This window comes from Patagioenas fasciata, chromosome 2 (genome assembly GCF_037038585.1).
Source record: "Patagioenas fasciata isolate bPatFas1 chromosome 2, bPatFas1.hap1, whole genome shotgun sequence".
NCBI classification, from domain to species: domain Eukaryota; kingdom Metazoa; phylum Chordata; class Aves; order Columbiformes; family Columbidae; genus Patagioenas; species Patagioenas fasciata.
Window position 1 is genome coordinate 139,311,748 of NC_092521.1, and position 16,440 is coordinate 139,328,187.

A 16,440-nucleotide genomic window follows, 5' to 3' on the forward strand; every position below is an offset into this window, starting at 1 on the left:
CAAATGAAGCAGGGGCTCCACCTGCAAACCTGTTTACAGCATGGCTCTCCCTCCCCCAAACAGTTTTGACTTGTGCACTCAAGAAACAAGAGTGCCGAGGCAAATGGCTGTATCGTAATTAATTTGCGACAAAGGAGTTGTATCAAGGTTGTGCAGGAAGTTGCAATTATAACATTTCTTAACCTCCTGAGTTTGCTCTTACAGGTTAGGATGTTGTTAGCATTCTACTGTCCCTGTTATAAATGTGTATTTACCTAATGACTGGTCACAGAATAAAAAGCAACAGTCCTTTCACCTGATGTGGTGGTTTTTGAAAAGCAAATCAATGCGAGTTGATGTGGAAAAAGATCCCTAGTAGCACATTCTTCCCTAGAGGTGAGCTGGCATGTCCTTCAATTTGGGAATTTGCAGAACAGCATAAGAGAATGTTGTTGACTTAAAATTTTAAGGGAAAATAAAATTAAATTTATTTTGTGGAAGAGTATTTATCTGCAGATTGCCTTTTGTTTTTCTTTCCTTTTTTAAACAACAGTTGGATATTATATTTTACTTCTTGGAGGTAAAGTTCAGACATGTGGAGATGCTAGTGTGAAGGAAAACAGGAAATCTTAGCTGTCGGAATCAGTGCCAGTTTGCTTTTTCTAGGGTATTTTCTAGTGTGTTGACCAGTGCAGCATTTAAAATGGCACAACTCGTGGTGCTTCTACTACGGTTTTTAATTATATTGGCTAATTTTTGTACCGTGCTTTGAAAACATAAAGCACTGTATGAGTGCTAAGTATTATTACTACAGTTTTCCCTTGGGAGATTATTTCACAGACTAATAGACTTCACAGTTACAAAATATTTTTTGATCATAAGCCTAAATTTTCCCTTTGATCAGCTCCATTCCTTTGCTCATTGCTACACCTCTTTGGCTCATCCTGAACAATTCCTTGGTATTAATGTACCAACTCTAAATCTCTGTAGACAGTTTGCATGTATACTCTTAGTCTGTCTGTGTGACTCGTTGTTGAGATCTTGCTTCATAAATCCTCCAGCTGCTTAATCTTTTCCTCAAATTCTGTCTAGGTTTTCTTTTTCTTTCCTTGTCTCTCTCTCTTTATTTTTGATCAGGCTGCAGATATTTGCAGTATTTTTGAACACAATTTTATAAAAAGCTCTGTGAAACAGAAGTGACTCCATCCTTTTCCTAGATATGGTGCTTCAGTACGTACACCTCAAAACTGGATCTCCTTATGGCCTCTACCTTCTTTTACACAGCAGTACAATTGTTCTCAATGAAAATCCAGCTGGCATAAAGGCAGGAGGGGAGAAGCGGTGGCGGTTTGCTCTTGTATTCAGTAGGTTTAAGAAGTCTTCCCCTCCTCGTTTTTGGTTTTGCAGTTTTCCTGAGTCTCACTTCTGTGGTTTAAAATATTTCACCCTTCTGTTTCAGGAGCTTGTGTTTGCTGTGCTCCTTCAGTGAATGAGTGTGGATTTTTTTTTCAGTTGTTAAGCTGCACTGCGCTTTGTATGTGCCCTTAAGCCACATAAACACAAATCTGCTGTTGGATGGTATGACAGTAGAAAATAAGAACATCAGAGGGGGAAACTTGAGAAACCTGGACTTGAGAAGATAGCTATGAATGGCAGAATTTTAACTTCTCACTTGCTTCCCCTCTAGCTGATTTGCTCTATTCACTAGTTCTGTCTGAGGGAAATCTGTAGTTAGAATATAATTCATTTGTAATATTATCTTCATGAACAAAGGAAAACCTGAATACCACGCTAACGTGAGCGTATAGGTAGGAGACCATACATTTATTCTTTCTCTCAAAGCAGACAATACGATCTGAAAAATTGTCCTGCAGTCCCTGTTTTTCAAAGAAATGGATAAATTTCCTCTAAATCTACAGTTACAGTAAGTGGCACTGGCTAATGATTTGATTTGAGGATTGAGAGCGCAGTCTGGATTTACTCTTTGTGCATTAACGCAGGTCAAATGGACACAGGCTGCATTTTAAATCAGTAATGGAAGGCTGAAGCCTGCCTTAAACCAATCACATCAGCCTTACCCAAGACCGATTGATCCCGAGAGACTGAGCCCTGTGAGCATAGCTTTTATATGAATGGACTCTGTGCAGCCTGAAGTTTCATTCATAAAATGGATGCTGAAGGGAAAAAAAAAAAAAGCACACACGCCAAACCCTGGAATGTCCATTTATGCGGAGCTGAAGGGTGTAGTGTTCCCTCAGCTGCTGCTTTTGCCAGTTGCCTTAAAGTAATGATTAATGCTCCTTGGCCCTGCCTGCCTGTAAGCTGACACCATTTATGGCCTTGGTGTGTTTCTAATGTATAGTGAATGAGAAGGCTACATTCTCAAATCAGAAACATAAACAGGAACTGGTTGGTCTGAATTCCATTCAAATATGTCACTTCAGCCGTGCAGTGTTTGTCCAACTTCGATTTTACAGGCAGGGGATGGGGCGGGGGAGAAAAAGCAACACAGACATTTTTGCAGTAAGATTACCAACAAAAGGAGCGAGGCAGAGAGAAAATACTGATGCATTCTTTTGAATTCAAAGGGAAGCGATGTTTAAAATACATTTTACAGTTACTGAGGTTAATAAAAGCAAATATATGATTTTAAAGTATGCTCAAAAGATCAGCTCCATGTGGAATTTCAATTCAGAGCTGAATGTATGAGCCTTTGTTTTCCTGTTCTGCTGTATAAAAAGTTACACATCGCCTAGACAGGCTGTTGACATCTGGTCTCAGAAAATGCATTAGATGTTGTCATAGATCTAAAACCCAATGTTGTGGAAAGGAAGCTGTTTGCTTAAAGGCTTTTTTTCTGTATGTGTGTAATAATTCCACTTAGACCTGAGCTGGTAGGGCTGAATCTAGTTCTCCAGTAGGTTTTTGTCAAGTGAGATGTAAGAAATTAAACTGAAGAAATTTTAATTAGGTGATTTTTATAAGGGGATGTAGGTGTACCTATGAGTACATATACTTGGAGATTTTTTTTTCTCCTAATTACTGGTACGAAGGCTAGTGACAGACAAAATGGTGAGCAAAACCTTCAATTCTAAATGTTTTAAAACTGCATAATGATTTGGGAAGAGAATGCTTAATTTTTATCAGAGAAGACAGTGACTCTGTTTTCACCCATGTAACTTCAGTGCACCTACATTTTTCATGCTGAACCTGCTAATGGAAAAATAATGCTGACTTTTGTGTTGCCAGGATTTTACCAATATGTAGGACTCTCTTGTAATTATGTAGCTTCTGAGGGGATAGTGCTTTTATAGGTGGTTGAACTAAAACATGGTCCACCAGCATTTGTCATTGTGAAATACACTCTAGTATTTTCTGTATAGGGGGATTGTCGTAAGTTCTGAAGGTCTCTTTTTGGAGACCCAGACTAGTTTCAATCTTAATGTGTTCTGCAGGTTTACAAAATCATAGGTTTCATGATCAAAGAGAATCATTTGGTACTTCACCCTGAAAAATACAGATCATGCATCTTTCTTAGTGATGTCTGGTGCCACTTTAGCCACTTGTTGCAATCTGGTTTGAAGAATTGTCTTTCTTACCTAAAAAGCCCTGTCTGTTTTCCAGTAATTTCGGTATTGCTCCTCACCCTTGGCCTGGCCAGAGCTTCTCAGTGGTGGAAAACAGCTGCTTTCCACCAGGAGGCTAAATGTGTTTCAGTGGTGGATGGAAGCGCTCCTTTGTAAACAGTTTGTCAGTGTTCTTGGAAATCCATCAACAGAAAAGTTACTTAGAGTGTGATTATGATGTTTTAAGTTTGAGGCCAGAAGTATGACATGTTCTAGCATGAGCATTTTATTTTAAAAAGGCTACCTTTGTCTTTGCACTTGGAAAAAAGTCTCTCCCACTGCACCAACCACCTGTTCGTGTACCAGAGAAATACTTGTGTTGCTCAGGTAAGCCCTTGGCAGAGCTCTGCAGGGCACTGAAGGCAGGACTGGTGTTCTTCTCACCCTTTGTAGCACAGGGTCAGGCTGCCATGTGCCAGTGGTGCCTGGCAGCTGGGTTGGTCCCAGCTACTTGAAGGGCTTGTGAGTGTCCTCTGCTCAGCAGCACACAAGGGAGGAATCCGCACGTGCCGTATTTCTTGCCTACATGAAGACAAGTGACAGAGCACGTGTAAGTCTCTTTGTACAGACATACCAACTCTGAATTGCTGAAATAGTCATGAAAATCCATGTAATTACATTTTGGAGGATATGGTGGAAGTTAAATTACAGGACTGGCTGTATACACTGCCAGTGGAGTCCCTCCAGAGTTTTGGGAAACTTCCCCTTTGGGAGCAGTTCTTTTGGGAACTGTTCTTAATATGACTTAGTTCATAATAAAGTGTAAATTGGAGAAGTAAATGGGCAAATAGTAAGAAGGTTCCAGTTTTAGTGTCATCAGTTTGGTTTATACTGGTAGGGAAGTAGACAAGTTTCACATATGAGTTGAGGTGACTCGGTAGCAGTCTGCTCGCCAGGACACCGTACCATTCCCCAGAGCTGCCACGTGGAGAGCAGCGCCAGGCCCGTAACTCGACTTCTTCACCGACACTATTTCAGATTGTCCACACCTTCTAAGCTCGGCCTCCCTCTCTCTACACATGCGTGTATGTATTGTAATAGCTATGTATCACACTATGCTTTGTCACATGCACATAGGCAGTGCCCTGGGCCTCCAAATCTTCTCATGATGTTGATAAAGCGAACTAAAAAGTAATTCAGAGTTAGAGTGTAAGGTAACAAGGAGTACTTTAGATAGAAAGGCTATGTAAGTTCAAAACCAGAAATGGACAAAGAATAAATCCTGGTTCAGGTTTCCAGGTCCTGCTTCGCTCTGCTTCATTCAGGAGAAGATGGCCAGTTTGTCCTGTTGCCCACAGAAGCTTAGTCTTCCCCATATCTCACCTGACTGGGGACACGGGCTGAAATTCTGTTTGTTTCTGCGCAGGGTGTGATTGTGGGTCTGAAACCTGGTCCTTATCTCTGAAAAACAATCAGAAAAGGGGATTTAAGGATTCCTTACCTATGTTGAGTTAAAGAGGGCTGAGACAACCTAACCCTTTAAATCCTGATAGGATAATTAATATTTAAATCTTCCTTACCAAGGGACCATTCCAGTGTCTTCCTTGATATGTCTACCTGATAATTCAGTAGTAGATTTTTCTTGTCCTGAAGAAGTCTTTTTTTTTCTGCTTTGATGTATTTTGATGAAGGCACAGCAGAGCTTATTTCCAGTATTCTTGTTTGTGATAGTCCCAGACGAGAACGCATTTCTCCAGTGTCTAGGTTACACATATTTTTGATATAACACCTACTGGGAAAAAATTGTTTCAAACCAATATGATGTAAGACCCTATTCATTGTTTTAAGATGACTACTATGTTGCTCTTAGCAAGGCGAACGATGACCTCTAAGTATTCCAAATTAATAATAAAAGAGAAATTAATTTTTTTTTATGTCTCTGTATTTTTAGAAGTTTGGGTTTTTTTTAAAAAAAAAGTCTCTGCTGTTCTTGAGATGATGTAACTTTACAATGTGAATTATTTCATTAAAAGCCTGAAATAAGTTTGTATGCCCTAAATCAAGGCACATTTTGCTTAGAAGACTACAAATTGTTAGCAGGTGATAGAATCAGTCACCTCAGACACTTGGATCCTACCCTAGAAGTGTTTTATGCCTACTTCTGTCTCATTTGTTGTCTTGAAGTAATGCTTTCAGGAGAAGAAAACACATAATTGCTCTGTAATTTCTGCACTAAAATGTTTTCTTTTGAAGTCGCTCCGCTTAGCTTGTAAAAATACTTCTGGGTCTTAGTCAAGCATTTAGTACAATTTAAAACTGCAATGCTAAATTTCATTGGTTGGACTTTTTATTAGATAAGGTAGAAATGAAAGCAGCAGGCAATTTAATTAGCAGTAATTTTTCTGGGCAAGTCATTACTTTGATGAACTTCAGAGCAATGTTTATGGCTCCTAATTAACCATGTTAGTCATTTGATTGAATAATCACTTTGGAAATGTTTCTACAATTTGATTAGAGTCTGACCCACTCTGATAGTCATAAATTAACTGATAGCACTTTAAGATAACAAGACTCTAGTTACTTTACGAGAAATAAACTCTTCCTTGCTGTATTTTTTGGTCCTCTGTGGACTGTTTAAGCACAAGCTAACCAGAAGATTGAGTAATGTTGGTACAAACAATGCTTGCCTTAAAAAGACTCCAGATGTTAATTATAATTGACTTAGGAACATGGGAGATGAAACCCCAAATTGGCTAAGAACACAGCTTCTTGGATGTGTGCATAATTATTTGTTCTGTATACTCTGCTGTATCACTTTGCAGGAGTGGAGTTCATGAGTCAAAAAAGGGTTTTGCTGCCAATACGAGTGGATTTTAACCTAAAATAGAAAATAGCATCTGTTTCAGTTCTTCAACTTCCTCTTTTTTTACGTAGATTTTTCCATTCTCCTTAAAATTCAATCTGCTTGGTAACGTAAGTGATTCCTTGCAGGTGAACCACTACTTGTAGCCTTGACTTCTCGTGTACAGAGCTGTACTTGACTCTGGTGATCACTGAGTCACTGATTCCTGTGGTTGCTCAGAATGGCTGCCTGAGACATTAGAGATTCTCGAGGCCTGAGCAGGCAGGCACTGAGTGTTTCATCCAGAGTAGGTAATGAAGAGTTCGGCACAGATGTGCAAAAGAGACTGTGGATTGTTAGAGGAAACTTATTATTACTGCCCTGTGTTTCGCTTGTTTTGTGAAGTCAGTGTAAAACCTCATGTTCTTATCCTGCCAAATCTTTGATACTCATCACTAGTCAGTGAACAGTGAAATTTGGAATCACAGCCTGAAAGAGTCTGTAGGCAGTGTTGGAAAAATAATGTCTGCTCTTTCGACCTCTGTTTGCATCTCTGAAAGAGTTACAAGTTACTGGTAACAGATTGCATAGTTTAGGGTAGGAGTTTATCACAAGATCAAATAGACTTTGTTAAGCAGGATTTTTGATATCCAAGAAGTGGGTTAAACATGATCTAGAAGGGCAAACATTTATGGTATATTTCTGTTTGCAAATCCTAGTGCATAGGATGTAGCTACTTGGGGACGGTGCAAGACATGGGGAAAAAATAGAAAGATGTTTAAAGAGCACCATTTTCATTAGTTCTGTTTGGTATTTCTTATTCTTCTTGCAGATTTGAGTAGAAGTGGGGAATGGCAAATGTCTGTATTACTGAAAATGTGCACACTACTTTTTTTTGGGGGAGAGAGGATTTGTCTTTTTTTTTTGTTTAAGGATGTACAGGTGGAGGGTGAAATTGGTGTATCTGAATTCCTACATGAAATGCTTAGTAATTGCAGGAAATTTCATTAACCCTGAAAGTCCTTAACTGGAGTCTAAAAAGCAATATCCTATTCTAAATTCACTCTGGCATTCCTTGTATTAATGTAGAGTTTATAAGTCTCCAGTGTGAGTGGCAGGCTTTTCTGTGTAATTTATTAAAAATGCTAGGTTGAATTAGTTACAAAGGTAGATATACAAGCACAGAGCTTGAAATATTTATACTGTCCTGTGTGGCTTTTTTTGATCTGTGAATGGTATAAAGTGTGATTGTCATGAAAGTCAGCTTTTAGCAAAATTGATTACAATAAGTGTTTGAGTTCAAGTGCCTATGTTAGGTGGGGTCTATGATCCTCACATTATGATTTTATCCTCTGCCATGGCTTGTGCATGCTGCTCTGAAATGCTGGCTGTGTGTTGACAGGTTCCCCCTCACTGTAACTTGCATCCTTTTTGTTGCTATTCTGCCTGCAGTCTGTTTCATTGGTAACCTGCACACCTTTAGTTTCAGACAGTCTTTTGACTAGCATTGTCGTCTTCTCCTTTCAGAAGTGCCTAGCTGCCATTCCATTTACATGAGGCAAGAAGGCTTCCTGACTCACCCCAACAGAACAGAAGTTAAGTTTTCTATTATGTATCGCTTTTGTGTGAGAGAAACGTAAAAAATTAAAAAGCCTAGGGGGATTTGGGGTTCACTGGTTTAATTCTGCTGCTGAGAAGACTCGCATCATCTTTCTTTCCCTTCCCATTCTTGAGTTTCTGATTTTTTCGTAGCTTCTTTTAGTGCTACAGGTTGATCAGGATAGAAGCAATTTTATTATGAATTTACTTGTTCTGCTTTTCAAGGCCTCTAGCAGTTGAAAGGAAGAGACACTTAAAAATTTGTTCATTTCACTCATTCTGATCAAGTGATTTTTTCCAGGCTATTGGTGTGACAGGCTCAGTTAACTGTTAAACAATCAATTTTATTCAGTGAAGGTTTTTGGCTTTTCCTTTTGTTACAATTTTTGCAATGTTTTGGTGCTGCGTAGGCTCAAACTATGTAGCCATTTGATACATACCAAAAATCTTGATGACTTAGAATCATTTAGGTTGGAAAAGATCTTTAAGATCGTCAAGTCCAGCAGTTAACCTAACGCTGCCAAGTCCACCACTAAACCATGTCCCTAAGTGCCCCACCTACATGTCATTTAAATGCCTTCAGGGTTGGTGACTCAAGCACTTCTCTGGGCGACCTGTTCCAATGCTTAATAATAAACCTTTCGGTGAAGAAATTTTGCCTAATATCCAACCTAAACCTCCCCTGGCACAACTTGAGGCCATTTCTTCTTGTTCTGTTGCTTATTACTTGGGAGACCAACACCTTCCATGCTACAACCTCCTTTCAGGTGGTTTTAGAAAGCAATAAGGTCTCCCCTCAGCCTTCTTTTCTCCAGGCTAAACAGCCCCAGTTCCCTTGGCCACTCTTCAGTAGGGCAGAACTTAGATCATTGTCAAAATTAATAATTCTGAGTAAAAGCGCTTTATATGTATTAGAAAAGAGAAGACCAACAGAACTAAGAAAGAAGACCATTGAAAAAGATGATGTACTCTCCACTTCCCTGCTTTGGTGTATCTTTCTTGTCAATGTATAATTTTTGTTTGCTTGTTTAGGATTTATTTGTTTTTATTCCAAGGGGCAAATTTCACAAACATGAGGGAAATTGGCTTTGAGTTTGATGAGAATTTAGACAGATGTATGAATCAAGTCCTCTAGTAAGACTAGTGAATGAACACTAGTGAAAAGACACAACTGGAAAGATAACAAATCTGGCTGAAAGCCCAACTGCTTCTGGGGTGGAATAAAGGCAGAAAATAGAAATGGAAGGTGGTGTTTAACAAGGAGGGTGAAACAGGAGATGGAAATTTATAACAGTCTTGGTATATGAAATTATATGAAGTATAGAACCTTGATAAGAAAGGTGAAAGACATCAGGGAAAAATCCACAGGCTGCAGGGCTAAGGGCAACAGTTTTAAATTTTAATCAGAGCACAGACATGGGAAAAACAATCTTTGCCATGTTATACACTCATGAGTACTCGGAGATGGTAAAATTGTTATGAATGACGTAGAAAAAGCAGTGATGTTCAATAAATATTTGTTCTCTCTATTTGGAAATCACTCAACGTGATTTTATGGAAAAAAGGTCACGTCAAATCTGATTCTATTCTTTGCTAAGATTAAAAGTTTGGTTGCTAAAGATACTTGTATCGTATATTTAGACTTTTTGTGGCATTCAATTTGCCACTGCATTACATTCTGATTAAGAAGTTAGCACAAAGCAGTATCAATAAAGTACACATTAAATACATTAAGACCTGGCCAACTGACAGATCTAAAAGTGGCTGTCACTGGCCAGTCATCTCTGAATGGATTGTTTCTATTATAGTTCTGTAGGAATTGATATCAGGAGTGTTGCTATTCAACATTTTCAGTAAAGATACGGGACAAAGTTAATAGATAACTTTATGGCACAAAGATAGGCAGAGTGGTAAATAATAGGCAGGACAGGGCAGTCACAGAAAACAGTTTGAATTGTTTGGTAATCTGGGCACATTAAACAAAATGGTTTTTTAATATGTTGAGTGTAGACCAGGCCTATGGAACCGGGAAGCAGTATATTGGAAAAAATGATTTTGAGGTGGACCTCCTCCTCCTCGGCTTCACAGTGGGAAAACAGCCCAACCAAATACTGTGACCGTATGGCAAAAAGGCCGCTTGTAGTATTTGCACAGTCAAAAGGAGGGCCGTAGGGAGGCAGGAGAGGAGGAGATGTTTTGTCTTGCTGAGTAGCACTGGTGAGGCTGATACTCGCATCCAGTGCAGTTCTGGTTAAGCAGAACATTAAAATAATACTGAGAAGTGGGACTGTGTACAAAAGAGAGTGCTAGGAGGAACGTAGGGTTGCAGAGAGTGTCTTTTAACAGCAAAAATAAATTCTACAGAATTATCTTATTTGGAGGAAACATCAAGGGGGGTGACTTCTGTGAGTGTGAGGAAGAGATATCGAGTAGGACATTTTAGTCTCGCAGGGAGAAGACCCACAGGAACCAATGGTTACAAGTCAAAGCCATGCTAGTTCAAACAGGAAATGAGACAAACATTTTAGAATAAATCATAGAGAAAAAGGGGTGCTTTTTTGTTTTTGCAGGTAGAGATTAACAGTCTTTTGGGAATGCATACATTAAATAAACAACCCTGTACTGAGACCAAAATGTTGCGATTGGGTGGTGTGTAAAGGATGTGAGATATTAATCTGATTCCTTTGTGATTTAGTGTTCCCTCTGGCATTAAACCTATGGTCTCTTCTTTCTCCATGCATCTTTTATATAAACATCTCTCTCTTTTTTAACTTACAGGTTGCATGTATGAAAAGGGACCTAGGCAGTTTTATGATGACACTTGTGTTGTTCCAGAGAAGTTTGACGGTATGTATGACACATTTCTCTTTCTTTTTCTTGTGTCAGGAGATGAAAAAGGAATAGGTGAGGGACTTTTCTCTGTTGCTGATCAAAAAAAGCTCAGTAATGTTCCAATGTAGCATTCCTTAACACACCATTTGCGGTGCGCCCAACCAAAGCTGACCTTTGTTTCTTGAAACCAAAGTCTCCTTTTCAATAGGATGTGGTTTGACTTTTGCCAGTGAAAGATGCTGTATCCAGAGTTGTGGCAGAGGATCTCAATTCCTGTACAGTTGAGAAGTAATAGGAGGATTTCCATTGCACTGATGATCACATACTGCTTGTTGTTTGGGATTTAATGAAAGCTGTTCTTATAATTAACAGAACGGTGGAGAAGGCAGCAGCTTTGGTTTTACTGAGGATTAAGCCTCTTGTCTTGCTGTCTGTGAAGTGATGAATAGTGGGGAGTGGGTGCATAGGGCATTTTTGTGTTTGTGTCAGTATATTTGCGCCATGTTAAACATTGTACTATTGGTTTATTTTTCAGTGGGATTGATAACAAATCAATGATCTTTTCACAGCAGTACCCATTACAACAGATTTTTTTTCCAAGAGGGATTCTGAGGTCAATTAAAATAAATGGCCCAAATTATCCTCAGTTACTCTGATGTAAAATCAGTTTCCTGGTGTAACTCAGTTGATTTCAGATTTATTTTGTTATAGACAAAGTAGATGGACTCAGTATTTCTGACTGGTGACTCTGTTAGTCTGCAACTTTGGGAAGTAATTTGGAGATGGATTATTTAAATATGCTGAAGTGGTTTCTTTGTGTTAGTGAATGCATGTATGGCTTTATTTATTTTACCAGGAAAGATGTGATACCTTCTGATAAACTTGTGAGCAGCTCTCTGACCATAGCTAAAAGTAGAGCTGGAGAACTCTTGGGGTTTTTCTCCTGCTTTATTTTGTTTGCTTTCCCCCGAGAATCACTTAATATGGATTACAAAGCTATTGCATGTCTGGCAGCATTTGTTGTGTTTGCTGAAGAGTGGGAGACTCTAAAATGAAGGTAACCCAAAGAATTACACCTTCCTCAAATGGAGGTACAACATGCATTCCAGGGTTGGTAAGGAATGGCAAGAAATAAATAGAGGATTTGAAATAGTGTTAGACCTAACTGAAATACGCTCAATCCAGAATTGCACTGTCACTGGATTGACACATTCACTGAAAGGGTAGTTTATTGAAAGTCTGCTGGCTTTGGATGGTCTACTTTCCCCCCACCCCCTTACCTTTTTAAAGCACATTGTGTCATGGTTTTATCTTCCCCAGAAATGATTGTGAATGTGACCTGTCTTCAGTGTCAGTGGCAAATTCATATTTACATTTATGGCAATGGGATAAGACCTGTCTGACAAGAACTTAAAACTCTTCAGGAGTAGCGTTTGTCCATGTCTTTCTTGAAAATCCTTTTTGTTTGTTTGGGTTTTGTGCAGGAAAGGGAATGAAAATGGAAAAGAAATACAAATACCATAAAAGAAATAAATGTTTGGAAATATTTGTGTGCTTGCAAAGCAAGCGGTCTGCTGCCAGCTTCTGTGACTGTCCATTGAGAGGATACCTTGTACTCTAGAAGACTGATGTTGTAATACAAATAGGTGTGTTTGTACTTGTAGCATTATGACTTTTGAGGAAAAAATAACGGATTTGTCGTCATGTTTTGGCCAGTAAAGCAAAAGTGGTATTAGCTCGGCGCTAGTCATGATGTTTCAGAAGTAGGTTCTCAGCTGCTTCATTTCACATTAAAGATTGACACAGGCAAAGAATCTGATGCTCTGTAATACTGCACTTGCTATTTGTGCATTGCTCAGCTATCGTTAAAAGAAAAATCCTGTCCTTGAAAACAAAGGCCTTTCAGGACTGGAACTTGAACCTCACATAAACCAAAAAGCTTTGTGTTGATTTATTTGTTTTCCACAGCTATTGACTCAATTTTCTTTCCTGATTACAAAAGGAAGTGCTCTATTTTTAATATTATTATTCTTACTTTGACTACATGGAGCTGTTCTGTAATGGCCATCAGAGCATCCTAATGTTTTGGTTGAATGTGAAGTCCTGGCTTTCCGTATTAAACGCTGCTTATTGGAGAGTATTGCTGTTCTGGTAGTTGAAATTAGGAGTTTTACCAGTGTATCAAAGATTGCTGTCATTGTGTGAAGAAAAAAATATTCTCTGCTTCGGCATCAGACCTTTCAGCTGTTGTTCTTTGCATGAGTTGTTTAGTATAAATATGATTTTAAAACAACAAAGACACAGTATGGATGTAGAAGGATGCTCTTTCATTGGCAGTTTGTGGAACTGGTAGCAGAGTATTATTATTGTTTTTAAAAGCTTCCTCTGGATTTGAAATTTTAGAAAAATTAGCTTACTGCTTTTCAGGGGGAATACTAATCTAATATGCAGATATGAGTAAAAGTAATATGTGCTTATATGCAAGTCCAATATGCCACAGAGGAACTCGCATATCTGCAGGATTTGCATAGCTATACATAAAGCACATGCTGTTTAAGTCCAAGTCAAATACTTTGTCAAATTTTCCTTAGAAGCATTTGCATGCAAAAGAAGTTTCACTCAATAGGGTTTTGCAGCTTTACGAAGCATACATTACATTTCCAAAACTGGGCGTTGTGCAAAGTATAGCACACAAATGCAGTACTCAGACATCGGAGTTGCCTACAAAAATAGTTCATGCTCTTTCAGATAAAGGATATTGCAAAATGGTTTGCAAGCGAGATTTGCATGTATCAGAAGTAAATGGGGATAGGATTAGGGAGACTTCCATAAATCATGACTGAATGTAGGTAATTTTAGTATATTAATGTGTTATTGTAAGAGTGTTTACAATTAACAGCAGACAGAGGAATGTTGCGTTTGTGGGTGGCTGGGTAGTAAGCAATCTTTCCCTCTGTTTTATTAACCCTAATGATTGCTTTGCCAGTTTTTCTGACAAATGGAGTGATGATGCTTTTTGAGCATTGCTCATCTAACATTGTTGCTGTTCTGTGCAGGTGATGTCAAACAGGAGCCAGGCATGTACCGTGAGGGACCCACGTATCAACGGCGAGGCTCGCTTCAGCTCTGGCAGTTCTTGGTAGCTCTTCTTGATGACCCATCAAACTCTCACTTCATAGCATGGACTGGCCGAGGCATGGAATTCAAGCTGATCGAGCCGGAGGAGGTGTGTTAGACAGCGTGCCCCAATATCCACTGCCCCGTTGTGCAAATTTAATAGTACTCCTTTGGACTATAGGTCTTGCTTGCCTTCAGTGTTTTGTTTCATTAGCACTTTAGAAGGGTGACAGAAAGGATGGCAGGGGTATTACTTCAGCTAGGACAGAGGTGTGGTTAAGCACAGACTTAATTTTCTAGTCCCACTAAATAGTAAAAATATTGCAAGTACTAGAGTTATAAAATACTTGGCATTAATTTTAGGGCCTGGATTTTTCGGAATTGCTTCATGGATAGAGCTGTGTTCCAAAATCCTTTGGAAACTTGTCCCTGAATAGTCTTTGAACACCAATTATTCTTTGGTGTGAAGATATGGGAACTTGGAACTTTTAGGCTGTAGAATGAAGGACCCCAAGTCTGACATATGGCAAAGGAGGAAGTTAAGATTGTTAGGCATTAAAATCCCATCAAAATTATATAAATCCCCCCTTTCTAGAGTAATCTTCAAGAGTCTTCCTGCGCTTATCTGTATCTTCAGATTGTTTAGTGCACGCTGAGATCCTGGACTTGCAAACACTCAGGCACATGCACAGCTCTCCTGAACCATGAAGGACTCATGGGGCAGATAAAATTACTTGTATTCATGACTATTTGCTGGAGCGTGACTTAGTTCACTTGTGTGATAAACAGGAATAAATTGAACATTTTATTATGTAAACTTTTTTTGGACTAGGTAGCATTAAATAATCTATCCTGTGTTCTAAACAGCCGTGGAAATTGTTGGAAAATCTGGCATCCGTGAATTTTATTGTAATACTGATGCGGCTGATTTTATTAGGGTTGTTAAAAAGCAGTATCTTTCTGGTTTACATTTTAGCCCCTTGGACAGAGTTGGGTAATAGAGGAGATCGCAGCATATTTTCCATCAGGATCCCCTCTGAGCTAGAGCTGAGTAAGAGGGTTTGGGGATGTAAGGCTGCTTCTGTGTTCCACCAGCTGTTTCTGCTGTTTGCCATTCATCTGCTGGCATAAGCAACCTGGAAGCTTTCTTATATTTAAGGTACATCATCTGCCAAGAGCTCTTAGGGTTTGATAGAGTAGCTGGGGATGGCTACAGGACTGATGTCCCTTTCCTTCCCGACATGGTCTGGCCAAGGGGCAAGTTGCTGCAAGGACTCATGTGCTCACTTTCATTTGTCTGAGCATCCCCCTCACTAGTGGTAGTCACCGTGGCAGATCCTGGCACTGTGCATCTGAGGATTTGATGACAGAAGAGTCTTAGTTGATTTGACACTGAAACTTTGCTTGCAAGTCTGCAGCCCTAGCAGGCTACACGAGCTACTTAGTTGTGTGACCTGGCCCAGAACAGAGTGAAATCTCTGGAAAGGCTTTCATTTGATTTTGTTGAATGGGGTATCTAATTTTTCCTCTGCCCCAGTCAGAGTATTTTTTACCATCGTAGTTTTGTCTTGTCTTTAAGGTATGTTAAAAGAAGTTTTTCAAGATTAAAGAGATTTATTGAAAAATGGTTCCCAGCAGATGGTGCAAAAACTTAACAGGATTTATTGGTTAAGAAAGGGAAGGTAGCAAAACAAAACCCTAAGACTTCTTATTGTGCAAGTCCCTAAAGAACTGCTTATTTTGATGAACTGGATCATCTGCTTGTCAGGGTTTCTAGCAGTTGCCTTGTGTTTTTGAGCAGCACTACATCCAAGATCTGGTTGAGGCAGGCTGCTTGAAACTTCCTTCACTCCTCTGTGCTCTTAGGGAGTACAAAGTAGCCTAAGTTGTTTTCATATGAATGTCATGGATCTGACAGAAACTGTCGATTAAAATAAGAATAGCCTGTGGGAAGTTGCGGACTTCTGTTGGTTGCCAAGTGTAAATTGAAGGGAGGTCAAAGAGCTTGTTGGTTCAGCTGTGGCAGGTTAGGATGTCAATAACATGACCTTTCCATCCCATCCTCTTCTGGAGGTTTATGCCCTTGTAGAAAGGGTGACAATAAAAATGAATATGTATCAGCTCCTAGAGCACCATAGTTCATTCAGAAAGTAGATAATGGTGAACTGTGGAGGCTAAGAGTTGGGCATAGGTGCATTTCTGCTGTCTTGTCACAGGGCCAGCAACCTTCAGCAGGAAGGTGGGGTGGAAGGCTAGAAGCCTGAACCCCATTCACAGAGCAAGACTTGATGAATGCTGTGCAGTTCAGGGACAGGAAGACTTGCTTACCAAGACTACTTCTGAACCTGTTAGCTTATTTAGGAATGTCAAAATACCACATAACATAGTATATACTTAACCATTATTTTGTTGTAGTTATCTTTGCAGTGTATTTAGTTATTATGCAAGCCTGTTTTGTTGGAGACTTTTAGGACTGATTCATGCAGAAAAAGCTTGGCAGGAATA

The 16,440-nt window shown here is 39.3% G+C and overlaps 1 protein-coding gene across 4 annotated transcripts in view; it reads left to right on the forward strand.

Annotated features, from left to right (window-relative positions):
• Positions 1–16,440, forward strand: part of ETV1 (ETS variant transcription factor 1) — a 66,742-nt gene that overhangs the window by 43,425 nt on the left and 6,877 nt on the right. For 3 of the 4 annotated variants that reach the window (XM_071805095.1, XM_071805096.1, XM_071805097.1), the window contains 3 exons: positions 7,915–7,981; positions 10,763–10,833; positions 13,875–14,044. In XM_071805095.1, the coding sequence (XP_071661196.1) occupies positions 7,915–7,981; positions 10,763–10,833; positions 13,875–14,044 (308 nt within the window). The remainder of the gene's footprint in view (positions 1–7,914; positions 7,982–10,762; positions 10,834–13,874; positions 14,045–16,440) is intronic. The other variant, XM_065831499.2, reaches the window with a different exon arrangement.